Source organism: Salvelinus sp. IW2-2015, linkage group LG14 (assembly GCF_002910315.2).
Source record: "Salvelinus sp. IW2-2015 linkage group LG14, ASM291031v2, whole genome shotgun sequence".
NCBI lineage: Eukaryota > Metazoa > Chordata > Actinopteri > Salmoniformes > Salmonidae > Salvelinus > Salvelinus sp. IW2-2015.
Genome location: NC_036854.1, coordinates 21,915,681 through 21,930,473, shown reverse-complemented (window position 1 = coordinate 21,930,473; position 14,793 = coordinate 21,915,681). Strand labels below are relative to the sequence as shown.

Here is a 14,793-nt window from a genome sequence, read left to right as displayed (position 1 = left end):
GAGGACTAGAGACAGAAGGATTCGGCTTGTGTGAAGGTTGGTCGTTGCCGCTCCCGCCCCGAGGTCCAAATGTCGTTATGAAGCATGCTTTGAAGCCCCCACGCCACAGGCGCCCCAGCTCGCGCAGATGGCCAGTGCGTTGCTGGAAATCGATCACATATGACAGGACTCACGCCCGTAGAATAACGGTATTAGCATAACTTCAAACTTAACTCAAACACACGCCATGTGTTTACTCGACAGTGGCACGCCCTCCTCTTGTTTTTACCAATACTATGTGACAATCTGTTATTAATTCATTCAAATATGAACAAACCCGTTAGCTATCCTCAAGTAGCTTGCTGCGTTAAGAGTTTAAAGTAACACTTCCTCATGATTAATTAAAATACCTCGTTTTAATGGCTGCATTTTGTTACAAAACTATTATTATGATGCTGTACACACAGCATATGGATACACGTATTACTTTTGAACAATTAATCTAAACTACTATATACAAAGACTGACCAATTATTTAAACATCATTAGGACTGACTGGGTAGTCAAAAAAAAAATTGCTTCAACAACAAAAATATGTAGTGTCAAATGCACGACAACCAAAAAAAACATCACAATCACACTTACGGATTTTGATTTTCTTGTGATCGAACTTGATGACAGCATTGTGTAAAGTTTCCAGGCGCACTTGAATCCTGCAGGATCTTTGAAATACCATTCCAGCCTCCATCTCAATCCCCAGAAATATGTCGCTTGCATTTCGTGATAGGTCAGAAAGTTGGTGAAGTATGTTTATCATTGTATGAGAGCAAACCTCATCCAAGGCTGTAAATAAAACAGGCTTCCGAAGTTTGCGTCCATCCACCACTATGAAAGTCCCATCTTCTTCGCCCAAAGTTTTGCCATCCCTCCTGGGCAACCGAGACAAATGCCGCGGCTCCACGATTCTTTGGTGGAACGGCATTTTTACGAATTCCAGGGAAGACAAAACAATAAAACTTCGGTCACAAGGTCTCTACATTAAACCTCAAGAAACRGATTCAATGCTGCTATTGTTTGTGAAGCTACATGATCCTGACATCCCGCCATATTWTTCAAAGATGCGAAATTCCGCCGTACGGAGACGTTGCTCCCAAAGTCTATTCAAATCCAACGAGATCCAGCATAGAAAAACAACTCGCCGAGCAAAGTAGGGGGGAAGTACGAGTAAAGCACGGAAAAATACAACCACCTGTGGCAACTGGAGTCTGCTTTCTGTATCTGCGAGATGTGTAAGAAACGTTTACCTGCCTCCCCTGCTGCCAAAGCAGGACGGAAAATCCGGTCTGGATTCCCTGTACAATGTGAAGGACAACAGTATTTATTTTCCACGGAAATGTGCATTTGGTTTTTGCCCGTTTCAAAGATGAATGTGAAGATAGACATTGGACACTTGAAAAATTCTAAACATTCTCGGAACATTGTTTCACTCACATACTGTATGTCCAGGGCTATTGTAGGCAATATTCCTACCATCTGGTTTCCCTAGAAGGTTTAAGCCCAAACTCACATCCAACAATAATTCCAAGGCTATTGTTGATAAGAGTCATTCAGATTTGTCTGAGTCCACAGAAGAAGTAAAATATCTAGGTTGACTTTAGACAGGCAGCCCAATTCTGATATTTTTTTCCACTAATTGGTCTTTAAACCAATCATATCAGATTTTTTTCATATCAGATTTTTTTTCAGTGCAGATCTGATTGGTCAAAAGACCAATTAGTGAAAAAAATATAATAATTGGGCTTCCCGAGTAAACGCAGCCTCAACTGAGCAGCGCAATGTCCAGTTGGCAGTTGGCAATCATTCCTATCACTATTTAAACATGAGTTGTGTCCACCTCATCCGCCCCCTTGTGGTTTCAAGCAAACATAACAGCATAGAGAACCATCTTATTTTTGACTGGCACTATGGTAGATCAAGTTGCCATACTTGTTCATGGTATGTTGCCAAATGTCGACTTTAATTCTAAATCAACCAACAAACAATGTTCAATGCTGTGTCTTCAACATCAACATGACTAATTGTGCAAAAGTTGCCAACCCAACAAGACAGGATTTCACAGGAGGCTTACTCTGCACTTCTCTTTCCTGGTGACATTTCTATCTATGTAGCAATTTCCTAGTTGAATATGGAAAGGATGTCTGAATGGCTCTAATGTTAGTCACTTCCCCTCCTGTATCCTCCCTACAGTAAAGGAGGTTTAGCTGGAATACAGAATGTGGATGACGCATCTGTCACCGGACCAGAAACATGCTCCAAGGCCAAACCCAATGAGCGCCATAAAATACCAATGTACTGGGTGACAATTACACAACTCCAGTAGCCTCGTTTATAACCATTGCGTAAATTTAATACAACATATCTGCGTGCGCCATTTCTGTAAAAAACTGCGCAACCACAAAAATACCCATGTTTACCATTATAAATCAGACCTGTCGTAAAACTGCGCGAGTGAACGAGCATTATAACTCTGCCTGAAAAACGCCGATCATTCACCTTTTATGGTGACAATAACTCCCTTATTTGCTGTATACTTTGGAAGTATTGGAATTAGGCCAAGACAATATCTAAAGGATGGTGAACTTGATCAAATATCTGTGGAGGTGTTGGCAGAATGTTCTTTTGCAGTGACATTTGCTGTATCTGACAGTTTCTGAAAGACAAAATCAATTGCAGATTGTCGTGAACCTGTAAACAGATCGATTGAATGCAATGTTTTGCATTCACTTTTTCCTGAACCTAAACATGCTGCACTGCCTGAAACATTGTCTACTCGGGGGGGGGGGGGGGGGGTCAACTATTCTACAATGGTTGTGAAATACAGTCGTGGCCAAAAGATATCTTACAAATTTCCTTAAAAATAAGTTGAAATTGACCAAAGAATTTGTTCTCCACAATTCTTTATTTCACTGTTAATATTACAGAACCTTAGTTTTTGATTCAGAAGTTAATATATCAATTTAAAATCAGAAAATAAACAGAAATGGCATTGACAAAATGATTGACATCCTAGACTTAATATTTGGTAGCAGTCTTTGGTCAAAATAACTGCAATCAAGTGCTTCCTATAGCCATCGATGAGCTTTCTGCACCTCTTTACTGGCAGTTTGGCCCACTCCTCTTGTGCAAACTGCTCCAGATCTCCTATATTTGAAGGGTGCCTTCTCCCARCTGCCGTTCTCAGATCTCTCCACAAGTTTTCAATGGGATTTGGATCTGGACTCACTGCTGGCTACTTCAGAACAGTCCAGCATTTTGTCTTGAACCATTCCTGGGTTCTTTTTGAAGTGTGTTTGGGGTCATTGACCTGCTGAAAGACCCATGACCGTCAACGGAGAACAAACTTTCCAACATTGCGCTCCTAAAATCAAATTTCAAAATCAAATTTATTTATATAGCCCTTCTTACATCAGCTGATATATCAAAGTGCTGTACAGAAACCCAGCCTAAAACCCCAAACAGCAAGCAATGCAGGTGTTAGGCACGGTGGCTAGGAAAAACTCCCTAGAAAGGCCAAAACCTAGGAAGAAACCTAGAGAGGAACCAGGCTATGAGGGTGGCCAGTCCTCTTCAGGCTGTGCGGGTGGAGATTATAACAGAACATGGCCAAGATGTTCAAATGTTCATAAATGACCAGCATGGTCAAATAATAATAATTACAGTAGTTGTCGACAGTGCAACAAGTCAGACATCAGGAGTAAATGTCAGTTGGCTTTTCATAGCCGATCATTGAGAGTATCTCTACCGCTCCTGCTGTCTCTAAGGAGTTGAAAACAGCAGGTCTGGGACAGGTAGCACGTCCGGTGAACAGGTCAGGGTTCCATAGCCGCAGGCAGAACAGTTGAAACTGGAGCAGCAGCACGGCCAGGTGGACTGGGGAGAGCAAGGAGTCATCATGCCAGGTAGTCCTGAGGCATGGTCCTAGGGCTCAGGTCCTCCGAGAAAGAAAGAGAATTAGAGAGAGCATACTTAAATTCACACAGGACACCGGATAAGACAGGAGAAATACTCCAGATATAACAGACTGACCATAGCCCCCCGACACATAAACTACTGCAGCATAAATACTGGAGGCTGAGACAGGAGGGGTCAGGAGACACTGTGGCCCCATCYGATGATACCCCCGGACAGGGCCAAACAGGAAGGATATAACCCCATCCACTTTGCCAAAGCACAGCACCCACACCATTAGAGGGATACCTTCAACCACCAACTTACCATCCTGAGACAAGGCCGAGTATAGCCCACAAAGATCTCCGCCACGGCACAACCCAAGGGGGGGCACCAACCCCCTTGGTATTCTCCTGATTTCATGATGCCATTCACACTTTCAAGACACCCAGTGAGAGGAAGCAAAGCAACCCCAAAACATCACTGAACTGCCTCCATGTTTGACTGTAGGGAAGGTGTTCTTTTCTTTGAAGGCTTCATTTTGTTTTCTATAAACAGAGATGGTGTGCTTTACCAAAACCTCTATTTTGGCCTCATCTGTCCACAGGAAATTCTTCCAGAAGGATTTTGGCATGTTCAGGTGTGTTTTGGCAATTTGCAGTCAGGCTTTCTTATGTTTCTCTCTCAGCAGTGGGGTCCTCCTGGATCTCCTACCATATAACTCCCTTTCATTGAGTTGGCGACGGATGGTGCGAGTTGAAACGGTCGTACCTTCTGTCTGAAGGGCAGCTTKAAACTGTGTGGCTGTTGATCGCGGTGCTTTCTCCACCATTCGAACAATCCTTCGGTGCAATCTTCCATCAAGTTCTCTCTCGTGGCCACGTCCAGTGCGGCTGGCTACAGTGGCTTGGGCCTTAAACCTTTTGATAACATTACGTACGGTGGAAACAGGAACATCAAGGTCTCTGGTGATGTACTTGTAGCCTTGAGATTGCCCATGCTTGGCTACAATCTTGTGTCTGACCTCAGATAATCCTCTATTTTTCTTTCTTTCTCCATGCTCATTGCAGTRCACAGTGACACAAAACAGGAGAATGAGTCCTTTTCTCTGTTCWAACTGGTTGAATGAGTGATGTTTATATTGCAGGCACCAACTCACCACAGGTGAGATCAATTCCAAGGTAAAGGAGAATCACATGCTTGAAATCWAATTATTTCTAACTACTTCTAGAAGGTGCCAATAATATTGTCTGGGCCATTTTAGGATTTCTTTGTGGAATAAGCTAACATTTAGTCAGTTATTCCTATTTGTTTGGTTTAACTGCAAAGCTAAGACATACATATGTGGATACCCAAAGATTTTTTAATTTCAACAGTTCTGGAAGAAATGGGGCATTTATTTGAAAAAAAGTGCAAGGGTGCCAATATTTTTGGCCACGACTGCATATAGAATGCATATAAATTAAGAAATGTCACATTACATTATTCAGATGTAGCCTACAAATGTCAATGGAAAAGCTGAACCGTCTGGTCTACCATTAAACTGCACATAGATCAACAACAACAAAAAAAGCCTGCTTGAAATAGCTCATCTATTTACTGTGAAGTGGGTCACTTAAATGAGAGATCGGATACCATTTTTCCGAACTTGTAGACTATTTTTTAAAGTAGCCTATGAAACCATCTGTCAGAAAATGTGAGGAATTTATTCTGCAACGATCATGGAAATTAATTAGGAAATAATTCTAATTATTTTAGAACGCAAAGATAACTTTTTACTCTTCTCACTGATAGAAAGTTATTATATTTAGCTAGGCCTATCTGTTCTTTTGTTATAAATAGGAGTTTCATCCTGAATTCCCCATTTGCACAAGACTACTTTTGCCTTCTTGCAATGCAAGACCTGAACCACTAGAAACTATGCACATGCATTGTCTAAAGGGAGGATAAGCACATTCACCTCAAATTTCATTTTTATAAATGACACATTTTGCATGAAAACTGGCACACATGTTTTGGGACAGAGTGTACGCAACGTTTATAAAATGATAATTTCTAAAAGATTGCAAAAAAACCATCTGTAATGACACTGATGAAGGTCTACTACATAATCTTAACACCTGGACTGTAACAAAAAGTAGAACAAACTTACCTCTAAAATTTAACATTTACATTGTGTAAAAAAAAGAAAARAAAARAAGAGAGAAGACATTCAGGTAATAGAGATGAGCATAAATGTAATCAAGGTTAAATATATGCCCAGATTCTTCAAACTCATACAGATCAATACAGCTCATACAGTCAAAGCAATACAAAAATGGATGAGCATTTTTCCACATTTCATTGTCTTCCAGTTTACACTTGAGTTTGACTTTTTGGGGAAACAATATACATAATCTCATTCACCATACTACAGTGCATTACTTCTCAACCCATTGTCTTCCCCCCCTCCCCCATCTCTCGAACCCACACTTAAACTCCATTTATAATTATTTACATACAAGGCTCGAACAATCTGTATCATTAGGCTACTAGTTGGTGAGCAAAAGTACTTTAAACAAATGAACAAAACAACCAGGAGGAACACCCAACTAGGAGAGGGAGTTGTGATTAGAGTCAGGCCTACCGACAAGCCAAAGTCTGACCCCTGTACAACTCTCATTTGAAAGGAGACTTGGTAATCCATCAGAAACCAAACAGTATGATTCATCGAAAAGTCTTTCAAAAGAAGAACAACTCAACAAACCCTGGTGGCCATCTGACTTCAAGTGAAACACAAAGCATGCAGATGTAAGGTAGGTGAACAGTCTGAACAATACCAAATAATGCCAGCAAAATAAACTGAGAAACCATAAGAGTTAAAAAACACTTTGAGCTCAGTCTGAGCTCAATAACTAATTAGTCTGAACCAGAGACATGAATGACCAGAGAGCTAGACGTGATCAGAGTTCATTAGCGATAGTCCACAGCCATATTTGAGATGACAAATCAGAATCAATCCATCAAATTATGACATATAAATACAGCCAATATTGTGTTTGGCTGTGGACTTCTGAAAGATAGAATGCTGGAGATGTAACAGTGAAATGACCAAAACAAAAGGAAAAAATCTTATTGAATTGTTAGCTGTCAGCTCGTATGTATGAGTCAAATCAAATTAGTTAAAAACTCAACACACAGAAGGGTAAATAGGACAGTGTCCAGTCTCCCTCAGAATAGACATGCGGTATGTCCCAATACTCTTTACTGGCTTGCTTTCCTTGCTCTCTTATAGGGAAAGAAGAATAGGTTTCCATCCTTATTTTCACCTGTCATGTCCTGAGACCAGCGGCCATAAAGAAAAGCAAGCATCTAAAGCAGGGGTCCCTATTACATTCAGCCATTGGACAAGTTCTCCTTGAGCGGATGGTCGGGGGGCCGAACATAGTTAGAATTTGTACACTGCAAATTGACTGCAAGAATCCAAAACAGATAAAGTATTTGACAAACTGAATATTTTCAACCTTGATTACATTGGCATATGTGATCGTATCCCTTTCTATATTTGTGTGGGAATACTTGGGAACAGATTTCCTAAATTAAAAATCACTTTGAGCTGATTTCCTGGTGATTTTAGTCTTCTGTCCTACAGCAGAAAAACTTAGGGGACAAAATAAAAATCATCTGCAGGCCGCCTATTTGGGAACCCTGATCTAAAGACTAGAGACATGTCTCCTGAAGCAGGGAGGCGACTGGAGATGAAATACACCCAAATATTATACAGACAAAAAAATTTATCCTACTCTACAAGAATAGCAAGGGCAAATAAATAAATCATTTTTAGACAATCAAATTTTTTCAGCATTCCATTTCGATGCCCAAATTTACAAGGCCTCAACCATACTTTCCAATGTACATGTCATATCCCCTCTTCCACCACCAATACCCTTTCCACTTTTAACCCTATCCCCACTTCTCAATGATCCCTCGTTCAGTAGAATAGCGGCCAATCTACCCCTAGCCTCTTCTCCCTATGCACTTGTGGAGATGTGTACGGTTTGCACAGATAATAACAATACGATAACCTTGCTCTCTGATAGGCAAGCCGTATTGCTTATGCCTATAATCCAACCGTCTCAGATCCCAGAAGGGTGTAGATGGTAGGGGCTAGGCGTTCATGTGGATCTGGGTGTAGCTCTTTCCGCAGCAGTATTGCCACTACAGGAGCGATTGACTGTGTTCAGTTGAGTGTGTTACTCAGTGTTGGTCTATAAGGGACTCCTGCTATAGTACAAAGGCATGGTGCTGTAGTGTAGCGTGTCACTCTGTTCGGACTCTATTTGTCCATGACTTCCTCATTGGACAAAACCCTGTATGAACTTTAGCTCTGTGTTAACCCATGGTGGGCTTGAAAAAGGTAAACTCCGATTAAGAAGTGTCAGATAGATAGTCAGATAGAAGCACAGCCATAACAATGACATGACAGAACATAGACTGTGGGTTAGATGACGTTTGGGCAGGGAAGACAGACATTAATACAACAGAGTCCTAGAGGTGGCCTCTGAGAAAAGACAGGTCGGCAAATAGACTACAGCGTTAACTCCCTCCCAAACTCCGACAAGGTGTATGCAAACACGCACAGCACACAGATAGAAGTCCCATCTCCAAACTGAGTCTGACATGTCGCCCTCGGGTGGTCTTGTCCAGAACAGATCCTCTCACCCCCCCCCCTCCTCTCTTAACGTACAGACACACCCCACCCTCCCCAAGTCCATCTCCAGGCTTATCTGGTGTAGTAGACTCTGTAGTAGACGCTCTTGGACCTCCAGAGAGAGTAGGAGTTGTCGAACTTGAGCAGGTAGACACCACGGCCAGGGTATTGGTGACTGCCGGCGTAGACCTCCTCGTGACAGTCCCGCCGGTACACCGGCACGATCTCATCCACCTGGGGCTTCCCTGCCCCCTTCTTATGCTTCACCCCMTCCCTGGGAGGCTCCCCTGAAGATAGAGGGAACACAGACCGTCAGGAGGGCTGTCTGTAGCTACTGAATATTCATAATGTCTGAGGTGGCATTCAAGATGTGTGAAAGGAAAGGACCGTACACATCAACAATAAGGAGGAAACATACAAAAAGAACATGAGCCCTGACAAACAAGCAGGAATAACCCCATTAAGGTGAGGACTAACTAAATGGTTATATTAAGCTAGGACAATCATCTCAGTAGAAATGCATCCTGGGTCTCTCACTAAACAACACGTAACATCCTATTAGAACACAAGCAGCCTATCTAACAGTGCTCCACCTCACCTTCCTCATCCTCGTCTTCGTCGCTTGACTCGCTGACGTGCACGCTGACCGAGGCGTTGGTGGCATCAGTCCACTCGAAGAGGACTCCGAAGCCGATGTCGTAGTGGTCCGTGGCGAACTCCCAGAAAAGGTAGGAGCCCTCCTCGTGGGTGGGCACGCGTACCGTCACCACCTCGCCACGCCCCACCGTGATCACACTGTCCACGTCCTGTCGGATCTTCTCCTTGAAGTCCTTGATCTGGGGCCGCGTCCACATGGAGGGAGCCGCGATGACCGGGGGAGAGTCTGCTGGATGGAGAAGGGAAAGTGGGGGGAGGAAGGTATCAGAGGGGTGTGTAAATATAACAGGCAGATTGAGCACCATGTACATACATTTCTCAGGTAGAAATTTTCAGAAAAAGACCAATCTGATTCAGTGAGGATAAAAACATATAGTTTTAAAATTCTGCTTTTGAGTACTTCCAAATAAAACTTCCTTTCTCAAATAGAGTGGCATCTTAAGAAACTCGATGAGGCAGTAATGGCTTTCGGGCAACACTGGCATACTGTCTCCTTGTTCTATCCCGCATGAACAGAGTAGAAAGAGATACTCTGCTGTTACAGATTAATGAATTCCATGGCTTGATTCCAAACCAGAAATTGGCCTCCTCTGTCCTTGAGAACTCCATCAGAGACCTGAAAGAACTGTATCAATGAGAGCACAATGGGCAGGAACTCCTCTTAGCCAATCGGAGGGTTAGGGTGGAGTCATTCACCTATCCCTTACACCTATGCCTCCCTTTCTGATGCCCAAGGACAGAGTGTAAGGTATCACACATTTACAGGTTGAATGAAGCTATACCGGTTGGAATGAAGCTATACCGGTTGGAATGAAGCTATACCGGTTGGAATGAAGCTATACCGGTTGGAATGAAGCTATACCGGTTGGAATGAAGCTATACCGGTTGGTCTGTGGGGTGTGAGTGCTATGCATGGACAACACCAGGAAGGTCCAACCACACCTCACCCCTGCACCAAAATGTGTGGCTCCCACATCAGCTTTTACAGCCATCTGAAGACCCACAAATAGAAAAGCGCATTGAGGACAATCATACTCGACTCGAGTGATCGCTGATGATACCTGGCCGGTGTGTGTGCACGTGTGTGTTGGTACCTGGTCGATGCGTAAGTGTACCCATGGGCCCATTCTCAGTGAACTCATCGGCAGGCTGGAAAGGTTCTGGCTCTTTGTCCATGCTCTCAGAGTGGGAGTCTGACTGGCCGTTGAGCATGGGGACCTCTCTAGCCGGGGGCACTGCAGCTAAAGGCTCACTGGTGACCTCCAGGGTAGCCTGCACCACCGCATCCTCCTGCTGCTTCTGTAAGGCTGCCTGGAGGGGAAGGACGAGGGTCAATGACTTGGAAGACAACATGACAAAGACATTTCTGTATAATCTCTACATTGAATTCTCCTCATGAAAATAAAAAGGTAAACCCTGGTTGACATCTCTAATGAAAGACGTAAAGGAGCAACAACTTAATGAACACTTAAAATGGCTTAGTACTGCTTATTACCTTATATCTGAAAAATATGTGTTGAGATGTGGAGTGCATAGGACATTGTGGGGTGTGTGTGTACCTGTTGCTGAGCCAGCTGGACTTGGTAGAGCTGCTGCATGTACTGTTGGTAGTGTTGTTCCTGCAGCTGGCGTATGAGACCCAGCTGCTGCTCAGGGCTCTCTGGATACTGTTGGGCAGCATACTGCTGAAACTGCACCGCTGTCTGGGCATTCAATGCTGCCATGATCTGCTGTCTGCAGACAGGGAGGGGGAGGATGGAGGAGACCATCAATGCAGCACCATTCAACAAATAAAAAGCTTCCTACACACAGTAGATAGAGGTAAAGCTGAAGCTAGAGATCTAGATCGTGAGACTTATCACACACAGTACTCACTTATGCTGCTCCACCCGTAGCCTCTCCTCATCCAACTGTCTCCTTTCCTCCTCCTCCCTCTTCAGCCTCTCCTCCTCCTCAAGCCTCCGCCTCTCCTCCTCCTGTCTCTGTTGTTCCCGCTCTTCATCCTCCCGGCGCTGTCGTTCCTCCTCCTCCCTCCTGAGGTGAGATGAAGGAAAGAGACAAAAACAAGACAAACTTGAGAATTCCCTAAATCCTAAACTAGGGTAAAGTTCCCATCATGTCTGTCTCATGGGCAGAAATGTCTGTCTTCCTGGGCATCTTACCGTTTCCTTTCCTGCTCCTTCTTCTCTATTTGGTGGGAGGTGATGTAAGGAGCGAATAAATTACAGCATTTGTTCAACAGCTTGACAAACTCCACCATGGCCTCCTCCTTCTCCATGTTACCCAGAGCAGCCCACTCTTTCCTACAGAAGGAAGAGAGGTGGCGGCAATGGGACAATGACTTAGGACAAATAACAAGAAAAAAAAGTTCAGTCCAAGGTTTGCTTACGTGGTCTGCAGTAAGGGGTAAAGAGTTCAACCACTGAGCGTCAGCATGGGCCATCAATTATGCAGTAAGGGGTAAAGAGTTCAACCACTGAGCGTCAGCATGGGCCATCAATTGGTGCACATTTACAGTAAAGGCAGTAGATAAGTGTGTGTTGAGCTGTGAAAAAACTTGATAAAATGTAGGGAGGAAAAGATCTGTTCCACAATCTGTTCGCTCATATTTCCTGTTTACTGGAACACAGCAGCAGCACTAGGGCTGGAGCTGCTGCTGGAGTTCAAAGGTCATACACACACAATGGGGAGGGTGGGGGGGGGGCAGGGGGTTACCTGCGGTCATTGCCCAGGACGTCAAAGAAGCCCACCTCTGGAGAGGCGTCGAGGTTGTATGGCCCCAGTAACACCTGCTTGTGGAGGGCCACCAGACGAAGCTTCTCCTCATAGGTGGGGTGAAAGGCCTTCCCATCCTTATCTGAGGACAAACTAATAGTCTAGATTCCATACTGTAATACACTAGCAAGGCAAATACGTCATCTGTTGATCATTTAACCAATTATTCATTGCTAGACACTTAGGCCTATATTGGAAATGGCACTCTATAAAATGGATCATTAAAAATGAATGTTCTGTTTTGTTTTCCTCATTCCAGAATAGATTGTTGCTTGGTGTGTTGCTGGCGAATGATGACTGACAAATGTCCCTTTTATTGTGTACAGTCAGCGAAGGAGCTACTTAGCCATGTCTGAGCTTGGTCATAAAGCATGTTTTTCTACCTTCTCCGCCCCTTATATTGCAAATGCATGGAGAAATCAACAATGCATGCAATGCACAACTTCACTGAAGAATAGGAGGAGTCCAGTTTTAGAACCAGTTTGCACAATGCCCAGAGTCACCTGGAGGGCTCTCACAATAATCCAGCAGTAAAAATGGATTGGATGTTTGAAATGGTGGATGCAATTCAAAAATGTTTACTTAGCGAACACACCCATGTGGGAGAAATAAACTACTCTTTCAATGTTTCCTTATTCTTTCTCTTCCCTCTACATATCTAGGCTGCATTTCATTCCAGAAATGTATCCCATCCCCTCTGCCATTGTTCACTCCACAAGCGTAGATCTGAGATGATTGAGTAGGTGTGTAGGTAAGTAATAGCTTCACCTTGTTTCGGTCACACTGTTTTAGCTATTCAGTCCTGTCAGAGGAGCAGTGAATCAGGGCAGAATGCATTCATGTGTGCTTTAAAAATGTCAAATTATTGTTACTCAATTGAAGGTGTACATCTGAAGTGATGGTGATAGCATTTGCACAGACTCATTTCCAAACTAATCCATTGGCTGTGAAATGTGTGTGTAGTCTGCAGTCTATGGCCCATTAAAAGAAACCTAAGCACTTTATTTTGATGGAGCCACGTGCAGTTAATGCATGTGAATTCTGAAGATTGGAAGGCAGTCATCCTACAATTAAGCAGTACAAGTAAGTAAACTGCTTGCAAGCTGTGTACTTTAGCTGATGCCTGAATGACTCGTCTTGTCTGCTTTAGTTCAGTAATCAATAATTCAAGATCTCAGAAATGACAGGTGTCAACATGTGTGTATGCTGATCGCAATGTTTATTTAGTATGAATCACTAGCATAATGTAGTATTATGACGTCTACAAATCTGTGTCTATGAGCTGTATGCAAATCTGCCTCCCTGCCCGTAGCGAGAATAGATGTATTAATAACAGGGTGTGTGCTACATACCAGTCAAACTAGCTAGTTACTGGGTTGTCATTCACTAGAGTAACGTTAAACTGGCAGTTAGTAGCTACGTGGAGGAACCACATGACCATATCGACACATGACATGTCAAGTTAAATGTCGCCTCATCTAAACTAGACATAGCTACGCCGTTATTCTTTCGATGTCTGAATAACTATTCTGTCAACGAGAGACAACCTGAAAGAACATCCAGCAATCTTGCAGATATATAATTCGGAGATTCTGTTAAAATCTTCAAGTTGCTGTGGCATTTTGACAGCTAGCTAGGCATCATAGTTAAGCAAGTGGCTAGCTGGCTAACATTAGCTAGTTAGCTAATGTACCGCACAAAAAAATTAACTGGGATGAAACAGCTAGCTAGCCACATCATGTAATACCAAACCACAATTTCAATTCCATTACATTGTTAGCATCAAATACGAATAAATATAAAATACCTTTGAAGAATTTCAATGCTAGTCCGTATAGCTCCAGCAAACCAAAGCCCCATTTCCTCTCTATCGTGGTTTTGGCAGACTCGCCTTCCTGCCCATCGTCGGTGGCTTCGGCGGTGCTCTGGTCCTCGGTCTCCTGCTCCGCGGGCACGGGGTCCGGTTCAACGACTTGCTCCTGCTCGCCCTCGGGATCCGGACTGAGGGTGAGGCCATCGATTGAAACTTCGAGCCGGCTAGAACTGCCATTGTTGAGGTCGCCGCTCTGAACCTCTGTCGCCATCATGCAGAATATGAGCTGCCTGAAGCGGCCACGTACTTACTTCCGATTTAATTTAGCGGAAGTTCCTGGAGATTCGGGGTCGTCACTAGTTACCACAGACACAAAGTTATAAACCCCGCCCATTTCTTCAATTTCTCTTCTTAACTCTAAAATTAACCACACTGCTAACCTTATGCCTTACCTTAAAGTAAGACCAAAAAGCTCATTTTTGTTTTCAGGAATGTTTACTATATAGCCATTTTTTACTTTGTGGCTGTGGTGAATAGTGGAAAGAGATTCTCCCTTACGAAAAAAATATTGCAGAAAGAGTGCAGTATAACTGCAGTATGCTTCAAATATTGCGTCCAATATATATATATATAGATATATATATATATTTACTGCAGTAATTTTGAAGTGTAACTGCGCAGTTACAGTGAAGTATAACTGCAGTACACTGCCGTTACTGTGCAATTACTGCACCAAAAATAACACAATCGACTGCAGTTACTGCACTTTTACTGCAGTTTCAAAACTGCAATCTTTTTTTGTAAGGGCTTTTAGAAGATGTAAATAATAATGACGCAAGACCGGGTAGCTAAACAACAGGGCACTTGCCTTACTTTTTTAAATGATTTCTACCTGGGAACCTTGGGGCTATGAATTCGATTTCCCGCAACC

At 43.2% G+C, this 14,793-nt stretch overlaps 1 protein-coding gene across 2 annotated transcripts; it reads right to left on the bottom strand.

The window, feature by feature from the left end:
- Window positions 1-8,010: 8,010 nt before the first annotated feature.
- Window positions 8,011-14,186, bottom strand: LOC111972694 (Golgi resident protein GCP60). 2 transcript variants are annotated; one of them, XM_023999734.2, is made up of 8 exons: window positions 13,857-14,186; window positions 11,990-12,131; window positions 11,437-11,577; window positions 11,150-11,308; window positions 10,834-11,008; window positions 10,369-10,585; window positions 9,216-9,500; window positions 8,011-8,904 (listed from the first exon to the last, which is right to left on the bottom strand). In XM_023999734.2, exons 1-8 carry the CDS (start codon window positions 14,134-14,136, stop codon window positions 8,690-8,692), a joined length of 1,614 nt encoding a protein of 537 aa, XP_023855502.1. In that variant the 5' UTR covers window positions 14,137-14,186; the 3' UTR covers window positions 8,011-8,689. The 2 variants fall into 2 exon arrangements, with proteins under 2 accessions (XP_023855502.1, XP_023855501.1); XM_023999733.2 differs by having other exon boundaries at window positions 9,216-9,503; window positions 13,857-14,185.
- Window positions 14,187-14,793: the final 607 nt, after the last annotated feature.